Source organism: Elaeis guineensis, chromosome 12 (assembly GCF_000442705.2).
Source record: "Elaeis guineensis isolate ETL-2024a chromosome 12, EG11, whole genome shotgun sequence".
NCBI classification, from domain to species: domain Eukaryota; kingdom Viridiplantae; phylum Streptophyta; class Magnoliopsida; order Arecales; family Arecaceae; genus Elaeis; species Elaeis guineensis.
The window spans coordinates 8,716,181-8,732,657 of NC_026004.2; the positions used below are offsets into that span (position 1 = coordinate 8,716,181).

Consider the following 16,477-nt stretch of genomic DNA (forward strand, 5'->3'; position numbering starts at 1 on the left):
CCAGGCCAGCAGAGTCTAAAGCGTCCAACATGCAGAGGACTGACACAGAATCCTGGTACGTTCGAGTTGGCAACAGGACACACTTTTGCACACTGCAATGCAGTTACATGACGCAGGGCCAGGACACCAAAGGGGCATCACTTGCCCCCTTCCGTGGCCGAGGAGCCAGAGATTAGAATACAAGGTGTCATCATCAAACAGTTGCTGTGGCTTATGTAGTCTTTTGAGTCGCACCCACTCTTCCCTGTAGTTGCCTGTTACTGTGGAGAAAGCTAAACAGTTCTTTTTTTTTTTTTTTTAGCTGCTTGATTGCTTGGCCTAGGATCCAAACACATCAAGGCCAGATAAAGCTGGCGACTTGGTCATTCATCTTAACTAGGATAAAACTATTTGACTGAAATGATTGGATAGATTTATTCCACATTATATTCCTTCCTTTCTGTCTTGAAACTATTCTACTTGTTCCACTAAGCTGGAAAAAAAAAAAAGAAAACTATAATCGGATCTGCTAGGGCATGAGAAATTCTAGTATCAATTATTGAAGTTACTCTTTGTAGAAATTCTAGTATAGACGGCTCGGCTAAGCTTCATCTTGACCTTGAGGCTTGACTTTGATGAGTGAGCAAGTTGCAACTCTTTGGTGCAATGGCATATTTGCTTAAGCTTGATTAATCAGCAAACAGGCCGAGTTGGAACATTTGTAAACAAGCTTGGGTCGAGCATAAACCGGAGTACTAGAATGCTTTTCGTCAAAACAAATCAAGCTTGAACAATACAAAGACTAGCTTGACTTGGTCGTTTTGAAACCTTGGCTAATTGATTGTTTAGCTTGAAGCTTTCCCTCTACAGTGAACAGGTAAAACAGATAAGATTCTTGGCCTCATCAAGGTTCCAAGATCCATAATTCAAGACACAAGAGTCCAATTGACATGGATGATTTTTCCAGTCCCAGCGATTTTCCGCTCCGACTTCTTCACATAAGCAGTCCAATCCTGTCTGAAATGAAAAATATCATGATGTCTCATTCATCTCCTCATTCCGTACCAAGTGCTAACATTTCATTCCTATGCCATGCTATACTCTCATGAATTGCACCAATGTTCATGAATCATACACATCAGCAGAGTAAACTTAGTAGGACCATGAGCATCGTACTAGCAAGACTATTTGAAATCTGAGTGAGGATGATATGATCGATCCAATGGTCCCTGCGGTTGTATCTCATTTTGGATTTTAGCTTAGCGTACCTGCAATGGATGGATACGAGGACAGTCTTGCAGATTATCCAGGGTGAAGGCTGGTACCTCTTTTCAGGTGAAACATCCTTTGCATACAAGTAGTTGGCAATAGGTGCCATTTAAACAGGTCACCACCGAGTGGCTCCGCCCATTGTGTCACCTGAACATGCCCCACTTCTTGTCCTGTGATACTGCAATGCTCCATTGGGGACCTTAGTAGGACATTCTAGCTAGCTGGTACCAAGTTTCAAAATTCAGAAACAAGCAACTTGTCTCAGAATCTAACCATAATCCTTGAACTAATCTTGGATGTTCGACTTTTGGTTTCGATTGCATCGAAGAGCATATTTGATTTCTTTTAGGACTTGTGTGTGTGTTATGATGTTGGAAAAATTTCTTGCTAAGTGACTCCAATTACCATCATTTAAGATGCTTCTTGAGGATGTTTTAGCAAAATTGTAGCCAGCTTATGTAATTAGTTAGGACTCCGATCAATAGTTTGCAAATAAGAAATTAGTGTTCCATGAGGACAAACAAAATACAGCGTTCTTGATTCCTCTCTTGCCTCATGCAAAGCAAATCCTTGGGAGGAGCCCATTGTGGACGCACTTATATATTGGCATTAAATTCTAATGTCTAACACAATCCATTCACAAGAACTAAGATGAGAAGATGAATCATAAATGCTTTGTCTTGACTCCTGGGAAAATAAACTTTGCCATAAAACAATGATAATAGTAATAGGGTTTTTTGTGGGTATACCTTACTAATCATTCAAATTTGCATGAACATCCTTTCAAAATTGATATTTATACGTATACCCTCCTAAAATATTTATTTTGCATATACATCTTTCTTTTTCCTTATTTTTTTTTGCATATGTGCCCATATCATTTAACACCATTAAAAAATTAATGGTTTAAACTTTAAATAACTAAAATATCCTTATAGGTAGATGTGCAAAAAAAAATTTATAAGGATATTATACAAATAGCAATTTCATGAGGGTATTCATACAAATTTGAATGTTTAAAAGAATGTACAGATAAAAAATTATAATTTAATTTTTATCTATTTTATCTAGATGGATTCAGATTCTCTTACCCTACAATATAATAATATATTACATAATATAACAGCACGATGACGATATTATATAATATTTTATATATTAAAATATTATATTATATTTTATTTTTATGCAGGATGGGACGATTATGTCCATCTTATAATAACATGATATACCTTATATACTTCACAAAAATATTTTTGATAAAAATTTTTAAAATAAAATATAATAAGATTATAAATTTTTGTTGTTACATAATATCCAAATTTACAATTATATCTATTCTATGTAAATATACAAGCTATTCATCTGATATCAGATTTAGATACTTTTCTTAGAAGCATGTTATTATATATTAGAGGAAACATGGATGGTTATAATTTATTTATTTTTTAGATAAAATAATTTTGATTTATCATTTAATAAAAAGATCATTTTATAAATGTAAATTAATAAATTAAGTAAAAATTTATTATTTTAGTTGTATATGTTAATTTTTTTCTATTAAAATAAGAAAAAAATTAATAAACCAAGAGAGATGTATTTATGTTAAGGGTTTTTTGTATGTATACCCTTCCAAATATTTAAATTTGCATGAATACCCTCATAAAATTATTATTTAAATATATATCCTTAAAATTTTTTTGCACATCTATTCATAAGGATATTTTAGTCATTTTAATTTTAAACTGTTAATTTTAAACAGTGTTAGATGATATACGTACATATACAAAAAAAAATATTTTATGAGGATATATATATGTAGATATCAATTTTAAAAAGGTATTTATATAAATTTGAATATTTGAAAGGGTATACATACAAAAAGCTCATAATAATAAAATCTTACGTATCATGTGGCTCAATGATGTGATATTTCTCCATTGATTAGGCTTAAATCAATCAATCATCTATTTGTAAGATGCCCATCCATCAAGGTTCAATTAAATGTGAGAGGGTGGCCAACAAACTTGCACCACATATGGATTGAATGGAGAGGCGGTCACCAACGGAAAAAATTGGGGACCAATTATTTGCTTCATATTATTGAAAAATTTGGTGGGAGAGAATGCGAAGATTTTTTTTTGAAAAAAACTATTTCATATATTCATTTTTCTAAAAATTTCTTCATATGGGAGCATCTCCACTTTCTTTAATGAGTAGGATGATACCAACAATTTTAGAATAAACTTAAATCTTTGATGCCACCAGCACCGAGCTATGTTCCTCCTTGGCACTTTTGTGGTTTTTATTTTTTTGACTCTCTATTGTACCACTCATTTTTCTCTTCTTCACCCATGTAAATTATTCTTTCCTATTTAATTAATAAAAGGGAGGGAAGCTCTTTTTTTTTTTCCTTCTATTTTTATCTGAGAGAGAGAGAGAGAGGGGGGGGGGGGGGGGGGGGGAGACTAACTTGTACTAAATTTTTGAAATTCAATTTTTTGAGAATGTACCATCAGAGAATTAAACTCAAAATTTTTAGTTGCTAAGCAGAGTGATACTACCATTGATTAGGGTTAGTAATTGTTGACAAGCAAGATAGCATATCTCTAATTATACTATACTTTTAGAATTTGCAGATGATAATGGATATTGCGCATTATCCTATGTCAACCATATTAATTTTACGTTTGAATCCACAAGAAGGAATTTTTGGATTCACATATCCAACTCAATTATATTGCGGAGCCAATTGAGCAATATTAACACAATTAGGTTAAAAGAGAACCTAAAACATGCTCTTTTGGGTCACATTAGCAATAATGCATACCCGGGTGTTTTCATTTCTTGAGGTGCTGATTAGCTTGCTAGTAATATCTCTTTCAATATTTTACCAAAAAAAAATTGAAAAACTCTTTCAATATCTATCACGAGGCCATGAGGGGATTAGTGATTACTGTATATCGGTGCTGTCGACGAGTTCAGCTAATTATATACGTGCGAACACGCGCGCGCGCACAAGTTACCGGTGCTCATACGTGCAACGCACTAATAGTAACGGATCCGCCTCCGAATAACGAAGAAGAAAGGGTCGGACCTAGTAGACCCGACCCGCTTGTAGCCCTTCGATGAATCGGATTTCGTCTGAGCTCGATTCTCTTCGACGCGCTCTACCGCCAGTGGGCTTCGCGATTTCCGCCTCCCGATCGGTGGCGCGCTCTCAAGGTACGCAAAAGATTATTTTTCCAAGTAATTCTATATGATTTAATTTTAATTCTTCTGTGTTCGAAGGCAATGGTATGAGATTTCTAGTCTTTTCGAATAGTATCATTTTGGATTTGTTTTTCGTTCTCGATGCTTTACGATCGAGTAAAAGGAAGTCTAATCTAAAATATATCAAGTTCGTAGGTTTTGCTTTGAATTTCTTTAGCTTTGAGGAGTTCTACAGTTTCTGTCGTGATATTTCTGTGCTTTTAGGGTTTACAAAGGATTTGGTATAGAGGTTTGGTGGTGTATCAATTGGTACTTGATTACCTCCTATATATGCGAATGGCAAGAATATTTTTATTTGTAATTTTATTACTTGGTGCTTCTGATGAACAAAACGGTTTTGTGATGGCTTAATTAAAGCTGTAATAAAGCAGTTCTCTTGACGATAGGAACTAAGCAAGGAAAGACTTAAAACAAATTTTTTTTGGGCATTTTGCTTTTATAATTATAATGAACGACTGTGGACCTAAAGAACCATCAACTTACACTTAAGAAAAGCCTGCAAGGTTTGGATACCCTAAAATTCAACCAATTTATCATGCATCACTAACTCCAAGTAGGCCTTCTCCTGTAAAGAAGGGAGAAATGAACATACAGATTTTTTTTTTTTCTTGCTTTAATATTGAATTAAGATGGGATTGCCCATATCTACTTGGAAGTCACTGCCATGAAGGATCAAAGCAGTACTATCAAAGAAAAAAGAAAAGGACCAAAGCAAGCTTTTCGGTAGAAATAGGGTTTGTCCAAGTTGCAGGTGGTCAAGAAATTAAATGCATGTTTTCTGCCACCCTATTAAAGTTCCCCTGCAAATGTCTTTTTAGGTTTCTCTTAAGATCAATTTGGACTATCACTAGGCTTGTGATGCTGAGATTTATCAAGCTTGGTTTTAAATTAATTTTGATCTTGAAACTTGACATCAAACTTGATTTGTTTACCACTATTTCAAGCTGGTTCGAGCTTAAATTCTATCCGAGTCAAGCACATGCCTAATTGACCAGCTTGAAAATCCTAAATCAAGCAAGCAATTAACTCAAGCTTGAACCAAGCTTGATTTAAAATTTGAATTAACATTTAATAAATTAAAAATTAAATAAACATTTAGTGGACCATGGATCTAAAATCCAACAACCACCATTGAAACTTATATGTATAACATGTATTTTTGAGCCTAATTTGGGACGAGCTTGATCGAGCCTAGTTCGCCAGTTCAATCTTGGTTCATTTAGCGTCAAAACGAGTCTGAGCTGAGCTTCTTCTGAGCTGATCTCATGTGAAGGTCGAGCTGTTCAAATCATTTACACTCCCTAATTGCCATTTCATTTATGTTACTTGTGATACATGAATTTCTTGTTTGACGGAAAAATAATCATTAAAACCTCTTGGAGCATATTGCTTTACTTGTTCATTACCATGTCATGCAGTGAAGATTCTGACGAGCACCATGTGAATAGTGTTTAAGAGGCTAGAGAATTTTCCTTTAACTGTTGTACTAATTGTTAAAAGTTATATTTAGTGTTAGTTGTGTTTAATTGCATGACCTTTTCCTGTAGCTGTCGGGACAAGAACATTTTGCCTTTATCATTTCTGCCATCGAGACCTAGTTATATGAACTGTTCTAACAAGTGTTTATATACAAGCTTATTTTTGAGATAGAGCATAAAACTTATAGTGTCTATTTGCCACAATGCAATCAATATTGAGTTCTCTAAGGAATATGCTCCTTTTATTTTAAATATCTTTACCCATAGAAATTTAAAGGGTCAAAGCAATGTTAACTTTTGTACTTCTTTAGGGAATACAATTAATGTATAGGAAATGAAGGATTCATCTCTGCTTCCCCTTCATTGGCACTGTTTTGATTAGTGAGTTAAGTAAATTAGATCAGAGATTAGACATTCAACTGATAGTAGCTAGAAGGAGCAATAGAAATAAGAGAGAACAAAAATAAACTAGAGGACTTGAGCACTAGTGGCAGCCAAATGTCAAGTGCATGACAATGTTTCTTTTGTTTTTGAAACATGCACTTGGTAATTAGTTTACGACATGTCTTCTGTCCTTTATCATATACAACTAATTTTGTTGAGAGTACCCTGTAATTTTCTTGTTTTATAAAAATATTTCAATCTTTGCTGCGAGAAAAAAAGCACATCATGGGGATTGTTGATTGGAAAGGATTACATAGCTTTGATAATTTCCAAGTTCATTCTCTTTAGGACCTTTCATCCTCACATGTTCACTTATTGTTATCATCTCCGTCAAATAAAAGGAAGTCCATGAATTTTTGCTTCCCAAGAGATGAAGAGATTGTCTTCTCATCAACATATTGTTAATCTTCCAACCCCCACTCCCTCCACCCAAAAAAAAAAAAAAAAAAAAAAGGCCTTACGGCTAAACCTAGGGCTTTCTTGTGAATCCTTTTTTTCTTGTGTCTCTTGTACATAGTAATTTGGTTGGAAAAGAAATGAATACACTGACCTCTGTGACAATGTTTTTCTCATGCAATCTTGGGCAATATTTTACGTCTTGATATCGGGTCTTGGACAAGGTATCTTACAAGCGTGTTGTTGTTTTGCTCTGTACTGGCACATTGTAGTGGGCACAGTGTCATACCATGTGATGGTAAAAGAGTGCACCTAGTCCATGTACCCTACTGGTGCCGATACAGGTTGGTAATGTAGGACCTGTACCCTTGTTTGGGTTAGTACTTAAAATGCTGATCTTAAGTTTCACTATTTTAGGTAGTGTAAATGTGACAAGATGTGATCACCAAATGTATTATCGAGACAGCCTGTGTTTTGAAACCATGCTGTTAATAAATTATTTTCTTTTGCATATTATTTTAGTTCTGGAAGTGAGCTTGGTAAGGGCTTAAAATGAGTATGTTATGAGTATCATAGGTCTGGACCTTGCCTATGAGGCCAGTTAGTTGGTGAAATGAACTGGTTTAATATTCTTGTGCTCAACAAGATATCTTTCATGTAGGAAGACAAATCTGCTATTGATGCTTTACTTTTTCAAACAAATTATACTTGACATCATTTAGTAATGGCCTTTTGGTTTATTGTGAAGCTAGTATTTTCTTTAATATATCTTGTATATCTTTCTTTAATATATGTTGTATACTGTATATTGCAATTGCAGTGTGTTTTGTGATATTATGACAGGAAACTGGAACTCAGATAAGACATGGCTGCAAAAGTCAATCCTTCATCTTCTTCTGAACCTCACCATCTGCAGTCTACTGCTTCAATGTCCATTACATCTACAGTTTCATCAAGTACTCATAAGGTCTCCATGTTGGGGTCAAAATCTGGATTTGTCATACCAAAAAATAAGTTGTCTGGTTCTTTGGTTCCTATCATCCGAGCTGGTGGAAAAGTAGAAGCTGGCAGTACTGTCAAAGAAGAAAGTACCAAACAAGTTCAGAGGAAAACAAAATGGGGTGTTGATCTAACACTAGATTCTGCTGTCAGGAAGGGAAGAGCTTTAGCATATCAGGTGCACTACACATAAACTAAGAAATATCTTCTTTCCATCTTCACTGCTGAAGTCAGTTGTTCAATATTAAGCTATTCAGTACATTATATGATCATCAAGTTTCATATAACTAGCTTATATTCCATAGCACTTTGGGGGTTAATATTTAAGAAATTAACAGAGAGCCAGAGACACGTGCAATTGGTGAGCTTGTTTTGTTGAGGCTTGAAAATTTTAACAAATAACAAGCTTCACTCTGGTTCATGGGAAAGAAAACATTTCCTTCACCTCTGTCAATGGGAGACTTCCCATTCCCTCTAGGCAATAAAATGCCAGCACTTTCCTTGTGATTTCTCACATAGGAAGGTTCCAATTCCAGGTGGCATTAAATGATATTACTGACTGAGCAGACTCGACTGGAGCAAATAATACAACAGCTGAAATCTGGAGCTCTGGATATTGGAGACAATCAAGATTCTCAGTCACCAAAGCATGCTTCAAACTGTGCTTCTGCTAGCCACCAGGTTGACAATGAGTTACCTTTGTTGTAGTTGATGTAGCACTGTAGCAGCTAATGTTCTTTTCATACTTCTTGTCTAGGTCAAAATCTTTTCACTCTCTGTAGAGTACAGTCTCTGATGTTTCATTTGTTAATAAATAGAAAGTCACATGTATATGTTATCTGCCATGATCCCTATTGTCTAAGTGTTCACCTTTGAACTCTGCAGTCCCAGAAGCTTGAGCTCTTGGAGTTGGAAAGACGAGAAATTATTGGTAAAAATTGTTCAAAATTACTTTATTTTTTTAGCTGTCCGGGACTATTATTGTCCTATTTTATTTAAAAAGAAATCTTAAATCTCCGATTACATGTTATTGGTTTTCAGGCGAAATATTACTTCTAAATCCTAGCTACAAAGCTCCAGCAGATTATAAACCATTGCTGAAAGAAGCCAAAGTTCCTATTCCTGTAAGTATGATAATGGTGCACTATTCCTTGCTTTTTCTTGCTTACTTTCTTAGTCTATTGAATGATGTGTTTGACTCCAAGCTATGCTCTTTAGTCATAGGGTTATACCATACTTCGAAGTTTGATCAGTTCCTGATTCTATACATGCAATAAAATATTATGATCAGTGATGAAATTTTGTCCATTCAATATAATTCTTTTTAGTGGCATTGTACTTACAACCCCTACTATTTAGGGAATGGATGCACCATGCCACACTAGTTTTTGTGCTCATAGGTTCTTCCTGGACTGTCAGTTGATTTGGAAATCATTTCTAAACGGTCATCAGTTCCCTTGTTCCTTTCTAGGTTACAATCACACAAAGGCCACTATGAAGATTTACCTTTACATACTACATAGTGACACAATTTACATCCATTGGCAATGTAGAAATGTTAAGCTTCTTTGCTGCATGACTTTCCAGATTTTGAAACAAAGAAATTGACCATGAACATATTCCATGGCATCCTTTGATTGACATCTTTTAGCTTTTTTAGGCCACATTAAATATCTAACATTTTCATAATCATGTGTTTTTTATAGCTCCATTTTTCACAATAGATTTGCTTAGAAAATATTATCTAGTTTTGACCTACACAAATATCAGAATAAAAATACTACCTGGATCGACGAGCTTTATTTCATTTATATTGAGTCATCTTTATGGATCAATGTCCAATCCATCAGATTCTGGATTTTTTTGGGTTGATTCTCAATCTGATGTCGACTTTTTTGCAATCTTGGAGCTGATGTCTTGGCAAAGGCAACTTTAGGCAACAGATGGGCCAGCATAAAACTTAAGAGGACTAGTTAGATGATGAAAAACTTACATTAAGATCATGGCATTTGAAGCTCATGCAACTATGGAGCAACCCTGTAAAATCTCTTGGACTTTAGAAACTTAAAGACCAAGCAGATGGAAGGAAGCAAGTGTTTGTGGAGAATTGCATTCATGAGGAGTCATTTGGTAGCTTTCTTCTGCTGATATTTATGTATTTCATTTTACAAAGGCTTTGTTCTTGCTCTATTGTTTTGTGTTGATTTCCTGAACTTCTTTTTAGTCTTGCTGAGATTTTCATGCTGGCTGTTAGTTTCAATTAATGTTTTTGCTTTCTTCTAATGATGTTTTAATCATTTGTTTGATTTGTAAGTTGATTGTGCATCCGTTGTTCTAACATTGTTTTGTAAATTAACAAACTTGAGGTTTGGGTTTGTCCTATTAAGCATGAGGACATTTTTGTTGTGCATGTTTTTTTGTACTTCCATTGCCATTAGTATTTTATCACCAAAATGACCCTCTTTGTTAGCATTAGTATCAGTTTTTAAATGAGAATGTAGCATTAGTTCATATACTTTTTCATTAGCATCATCTTAAGTAGTAAACTTGGAACTACCGTCTTCGTAAAGTTGTAGCTAGCATCATTGTGACCATGGAGATTTTACCATGTAGCGCTGTAAATGTGGATTTGGGATGGATTGGATTTAAGGTAGCATGGGTTGAAAGAATATAGGCATTTGGAACTATAGCAGTTAATTGAGGTAGCTTGGACATGCATAACATCTACAAATTCTACATATTATTGGCTCATTGGGGATGGAAAGTGGAAACTGGAGTTTGGTTAAAGGGTTATAAGACAAGGGTAGTACCAGAAAGACTAAAAAGTTCGTGAGCTTATAATCCATAAGACACTTTTCTATACAGGGAAATTAACCTTGATTTAAGTAATGACAGAGGGTAATCCATAAGTTTAACCACAAAATGATGAGATCATGCTTGTTTTTTTTTTATTTATTCTAAGTTTAGCTATAATTTTGTTTATTATGTAAATATTAAATGGCAGCATTTCTATTAGTAGTAGAAAGAAGGTCATGTGGCAATACATTGCAAATATTTGTGTATGGAACAGTGCAAGCATTAAAGAAATTTATTATCATTTTAAGTTTTTGATTATAAGAGTGTTTATCCCTTCCTACATTTTATCTGTTGAGATACAGAGATCTGAAGGAAACCAGGCAAAATATGTGTCTTGTCACTAGCTAGACAACTTGACTACCTCAACATGAGAAGAACCTTATCTGGATATATCTTTATCTTACATAATTCTATTTTTTATCACATTTGCAGATTAAAGCATATCCAGGATACAATTTTATTGGACTCCTATTGGGGCCTGAAAACAATATGCAGAAGCGGTTAGAAGAGGTATGGACTGCTTTCCGGCAGTATTTGTGCTTTTTCATGGCACTTAGAGCACTGACCCATGATAAAATTCTAACAGTATATCTTCTTGGTTCTGATACTTACATCTTTCATGAAAGCCAGGAAACAGGAGCTGAAATATCAGTCTATGGCGCAAAAAAGGATGCAAGAGAGAAGGTAAGTCACATGCATGAGTAGGATTATTCCCAGATGCTAAAGCAAGATATACAGGAAATGTTAATAAGGAGAATATGAATATGCTCCTGCTTTGTTGCTCATCTTGTTGTCTGCAAAACTATGTGCCACTCTCTGGAGCAACATTTAAAATTGTGAAATTTTGCATCACATGTTGGAGGTTTTCAATAGGTGGATGACCAATTATGAAAATGTCTAGAAGATGCAATTTCCAGAAAGAAGCTCATAACAATTTTTGAGTGTATCTTTATTCATTCATTCTCATTTGGATCTTCATTTTCCTACTTGCCCAGCAAAAATTGTTTTTTTAAATGTGGAACATTAAGCAATCTAAATTCTAGACGTAGAGCAGATATAAATTTATCTCTGGAACTTCCATTTACTTGGGGGCAGAACTTTCAACCAAAATATGTGCTTTAAAAATTTTTTCTCCACCTCTCTTCTACTTTGGGGGTCTTCCTGCCTTGTTTATATACAAATCAAATCACCATCCTTACTGCTGTTGTGTTCATGCTCAGCATCAAATTACTCAGTCAGACCTACCTGAAGCCCAGGGTGCTTATGAGGAGCTGTACGTCAATGTCTCAGCAGACACATATGAGAAAGTTGATGCTGCTATTGCACTGATTGAGCTGCTCCTTACTCCAGTATCTGTGAGTTTCAGTAATTAGAAGATTTTTTATATTGTAAAGATTTTCAATTACTATATCCATATAAAGTACATTTTCATGTTCTTCTCAGGGTAGCTCAGCAGTTCCTTCAACAAATTCTGCCTCTGTTGCTGGAGACCAGAAGGAGACTGCTTCTGTTTATATGATGACGCCCATGCCTGATGTCAATCGGGGTATTCGGCAGCCAGTGCTGGTGACTGCTCAGCCTGCTCTACCACAGTATCCACCATATCCTGCACCTTGGGATCCAGTTGCCTCATTCAATGCTCCACGTCCACCTTTTGGCTCCATGCCTCCTTTGCCCAACAATTCCATTTGCGTTGCTCAATCTCCTGCTGGTCCTCACAGCGTCGGTCCTTTACTTCGACAAAACCCTCCCTTTAGCTCTACTCTGGGGTCCTTGTCAGCTGGTGCCTCTAGACCTCAGTTACCTATGCAAGCTATGCCACAGCCTCTGAACCAGGCTACTCCACCTCGAAGCCTTCCCATGCCAGCTCAGCGGCCCCCACCAGCATATACGGTTACACAATCCCAGCTTAGTTCTACTGCACCTCCATTCACGGCTTCTCAATCAATGCCTTCTGGAACAATGCCGGCACCAAGACCACCTGTGCCTGTGAATCCATGGCCGGCATCCATAGCTCCTGCAGGCCAACTTCCCAACAGGCCATTAATTTCACCTGCTGTTCCTGGTAGTTCTGGATGGCCCACTACACCTTCATTTGTTCCACCAGGTCAAAGACCACCTCAGTTTGCTCCTCCCTCAATGACTCGGCCTATGAGGCCTCAGCCAGCTGTTTCTGCAACACCCATTGCTTCAGCCTCTTCTGCCCTGAATATGTCTTCTGATGTAGCCACTTGGCCTTCAGCAGTTGCTTCTGTACCTTCCCTACCAAATATGCCCACCAATGTTATTAATGGACGTCCGCCAGCAAATTTTGCCCCTCCAGCTGTGTTTCCCTCCCGGCCTTCATCTGGTCCACTTTTTTCTACAATGCCTCCCCCAAGTGGACCTGTTTCAACACCAGTAATTATTCCATCTACCTCTGGAGCACCATTACATGCATCTATTTCTGCATCGGCTCCGAGACCTCCACCAATTCCGTCACCAGCACCGGGACCATCACCTATGCCGGTGCCGGCATCATCTCCCATTCTTGGTCCTCGACCTTTTGTTCCTCAAACTGCTGCATTAGTTAGCACATCTTCCCCTATTCTGGCTCAAGCTTCAGCTCCTTCCCCATCTGTGCCACCAGTAATGGTACGGCCACCTATTCCCCTTCAATCAGCAGCTAATGGACAAGCACCAAGACCAGCTCAGCCACCAATGCCATCACCACAACCGCCATCTGCAACACCTGTTTCCAATTCTTGGAGCATGCCTAGTTTCACTCCTGTAACACCAGCATCATCCACTGTCAATGCTACTCCCATTGTAGCTCCAAGGCCCCCCCGCCCAGTGCCCGGTGATTTTACCTTTCAACCTGTCAGAGCTCAAGTTCCAGCTTCTCCGACCACTCCAGGGCCCAGTAGTCAGTCTGTACACCAGACATCTATTCGACTTGCTCCACCGCAAGCACCATCCTTCCGGCCAGCCATGCAGAACCCAACACCCCCACTTAGCAGTCAAGGATTTCCTGCATATCTGGCTGCTAACCAAACAGGTCCATCTCAAGCTCCCATCCCACCAACACCATCATCTGTTGCCCCCTTCTCTGTGAACCCAGCTGTCATCCAACCAGCAGCAAGGCGTCCAGTATTTCCAAGCACAAATCCTGGCCCACCATTGGCTCCAGCAACTCAAATGGGTCCACCAAGCTTTTCTATAGCACCTGCAGCATCCAGTCTGCCTGATAACATGTCTGCCCATCTGATGAACTTTATGCAACCACATCAGAATCCGTTGCCTCCAGTAAACAGACCCAGCGGTATTATGATAGGTGGCAACTCTCCTGGTTTCATGGCTGGTAAAATCTCTTCGAGTCCTGGAGGGAGTCAAATCTATGATCCCTTCTCTCCAACATCAATTTCATCAGCATCAACAATGCAGGGAGGTGATCCTGTGAAGATTAGAAAACCAGAGTCAGATGCAGAGTATGAGGATCTAATGGCATCTGTGGGTGTAAGTGATTCATCTTGTAATTTTGTGGGTTTCAAACAAGGTTTTTAACAGAGATGATTACATGTCATGTGCGGGTTAGAATGTTATGTCTTGGAATGATCTCAGTCTTGATGTCAGAGGAGAGGGACCAAATTATCAGTTTTATTGCATGGCTAAGTGCATTAGAAGTTAAAAGCACTCGGAGAGAGATGGTTCTCATCAGTTTTATGATGGACAGTTTCATTATTGAAACCTTGCTGTTCACCTCATGTATCATGTCGGTTTTTCATATTATCAAGTGATCTTCTGTATTTGGTTTTCCCTTTTTTTTCCCCTTAAGTTTGCTTCACCTTCTTTGGTTACTGAAGCTTGGCTTGAATAGATTTTTCTTTACTCTGTTATCCGGCATCTATGGACTGAATATGTCATTGCGCATGTGTGTGTTTTTGCTGTTCTCGTACAACGAAGGTGTTAGTTACCTGCTCATGCAGAAGTTTGACACTGATTGAGCTAGCAGTGTTGATAAGCATGCAAAGGTTGGTCACAGAACCAGGTTAATGATACCTTCTGCAGATCTTTTACATTTAGGCGTCAATATAGTTGCCTATTGCCACCTGCGTTAATTCATGTCTACAATTCTTTCCCATCTTAATCACTTGTGACATCTTCATATGGTTATAATCATGCAGGCACTTAACTTGGATGTGAGTTCACATGCTATCGTACTGATGGCAGATAATAAAGGTGCTAGAAACCATGGTGAGGGGATCAACATGTTTGCAATTGATGAAAGGTTTGGAAGGTAATTCAGACAATCCGTGTTGGAAAAAGTTACAGGAAAATGTATGGTCACCAATCTCCATATAAACAAGCCGTTTCAATTGCAGGTGCCAGTTTGATGAACATTTTGACGCTTAAAGTATGTCTTGTTGAATGCTTGGTGCTGGCCAACCATGGCGTAGGCAAGATGGTCCTTGCAGGCAAAGCACATAAAGCGGTGACATGCTTGATCAAGTTTTGTAGCCTATGCTGCTGGGATGGCGTTTTGTTCGAGGTGGTAGTAGAGCCAAGCCTCAATCTGGAACTACAGCTGATATATATTTTGTTAACGAGAAGATAACTCCACTATTTTATCCTAAAGTACATAAAAAAGGGCTCAATTAGGGTAAGGTAACATCATTACTTGCACCAAAGGCTGAGGAAATTCCTGGGAAACCCCACTCTGATTTTATAAGTTTGTACAGATAGATGACATTCCTAGCATCGTAATCTTTGCAAACGTTTTTCAGATTATTATGTGCTCCCTCATTCACCTTTGCTGCATAATGTGTCACTTGGTCACCAGATCAAGTACAGTAGACTGTCATTATCTTGCATGGTGTCTCCCAGGGTCCCAACTGTAATCACGTACAGCACTAAATGTACAAGGGTTTATGGTAACAATATTTTATACAGTTTGGGACTTATGTGGCATTATTCATGAATTAACTATCAAAATTTTTTACTATTAAATAATTAATATATTTAAAAAATATTTGATTGGAGGGAGTGGGGGTTTGAAATCAAAATCGAAATGGATAACTTCCATTCCAATCGTTTGGTTGGGAGGAGTTTCATTCCGATTTCGATGTTGGAGTGGAATAGGAATGGACCAATTTATATAGAATTCAATCTCTATTTTTTTTTATGAATTTAATTTTTTATTTCAATTTTGATTTCGATTTCAATCACGAATCAAACGTTTCGACGGATTTGATCATTTTAATTTCGATTCTAAATTATTTTTATTTTTATTTTTATTTTGATTCGGATTATGAAGCAAATACCCTTAAATCCAACAAAACATCAAATAAGCGGAACAAAAGTGGCTGTCATGTTGCAAGGCAACTTTCTTTTCGAGATTTCAACGGTATAGTTATTCTATTATCTAGACTGTCCCATAGTAAACTGCTAGAACAGCCATTATTTATCTTATATTCTATATGATTTACAGTTATTCAATATACAATGGCTGCTATGATAATACTATAACATAATGCAAAGCAATACAGTATTGATTTCCAAATCTTATTTGCTTAACAATTTTTTAGTGATAATTTCTTAAATGTTTTTGAAAAAAAATATTTTTTTATTAATAAGGGAACAGTGCAAATACCAAAGAACAGCCGTTGATTTCGTCACAATGCTTTTGCCGATACTAAATAATTAATTAGGATAGTCTTCTTTTTTTCAGCATTATATACCCATCATATAACAAAAAAAAAGAAGGCCTCATTATCATTATAAGAGTTAATGATTATTATTTT

At 36.9% G+C, this 16,477-nt stretch overlaps 1 protein-coding gene across 4 annotated transcripts; it reads left to right on the forward strand.

Annotated features, from left to right (window-relative positions):
• The first annotated feature begins 4,324 nt into the window (after positions 1-4,324).
• On the forward strand, positions 4,325-14,482 carry LOC105055402 (uncharacterized). 4 transcript variants are annotated; one of them, XM_010937199.3, is made up of 9 exons: positions 4,325-4,476; positions 7,686-8,019; positions 8,409-8,522; positions 8,727-8,772; positions 8,883-8,965; positions 11,130-11,207; positions 11,328-11,381; positions 11,918-12,052; positions 12,141-14,482. In XM_010937199.3, exons 2-9 carry the CDS (start codon positions 7,708-7,710, stop codon positions 14,238-14,240), a joined length of 2,922 nt encoding a protein of 973 aa, XP_010935501.1. In that variant the 5' UTR covers positions 4,325-4,476; positions 7,686-7,707; the 3' UTR covers positions 14,241-14,482. The 4 variants fall into 4 exon arrangements, with proteins under 4 accessions (XP_010935501.1, XP_010935500.1, XP_010935503.1 ...); XM_010937198.4 differs by having other exon boundaries at positions 4,330-4,476; positions 7,663-8,019; XM_010937201.3 differs by lacking the exon at positions 4,325-4,476 and having other exon boundaries at positions 7,884-8,019; positions 8,378-8,522.
• Positions 14,483-16,477: the final 1,995 nt, after the last annotated feature.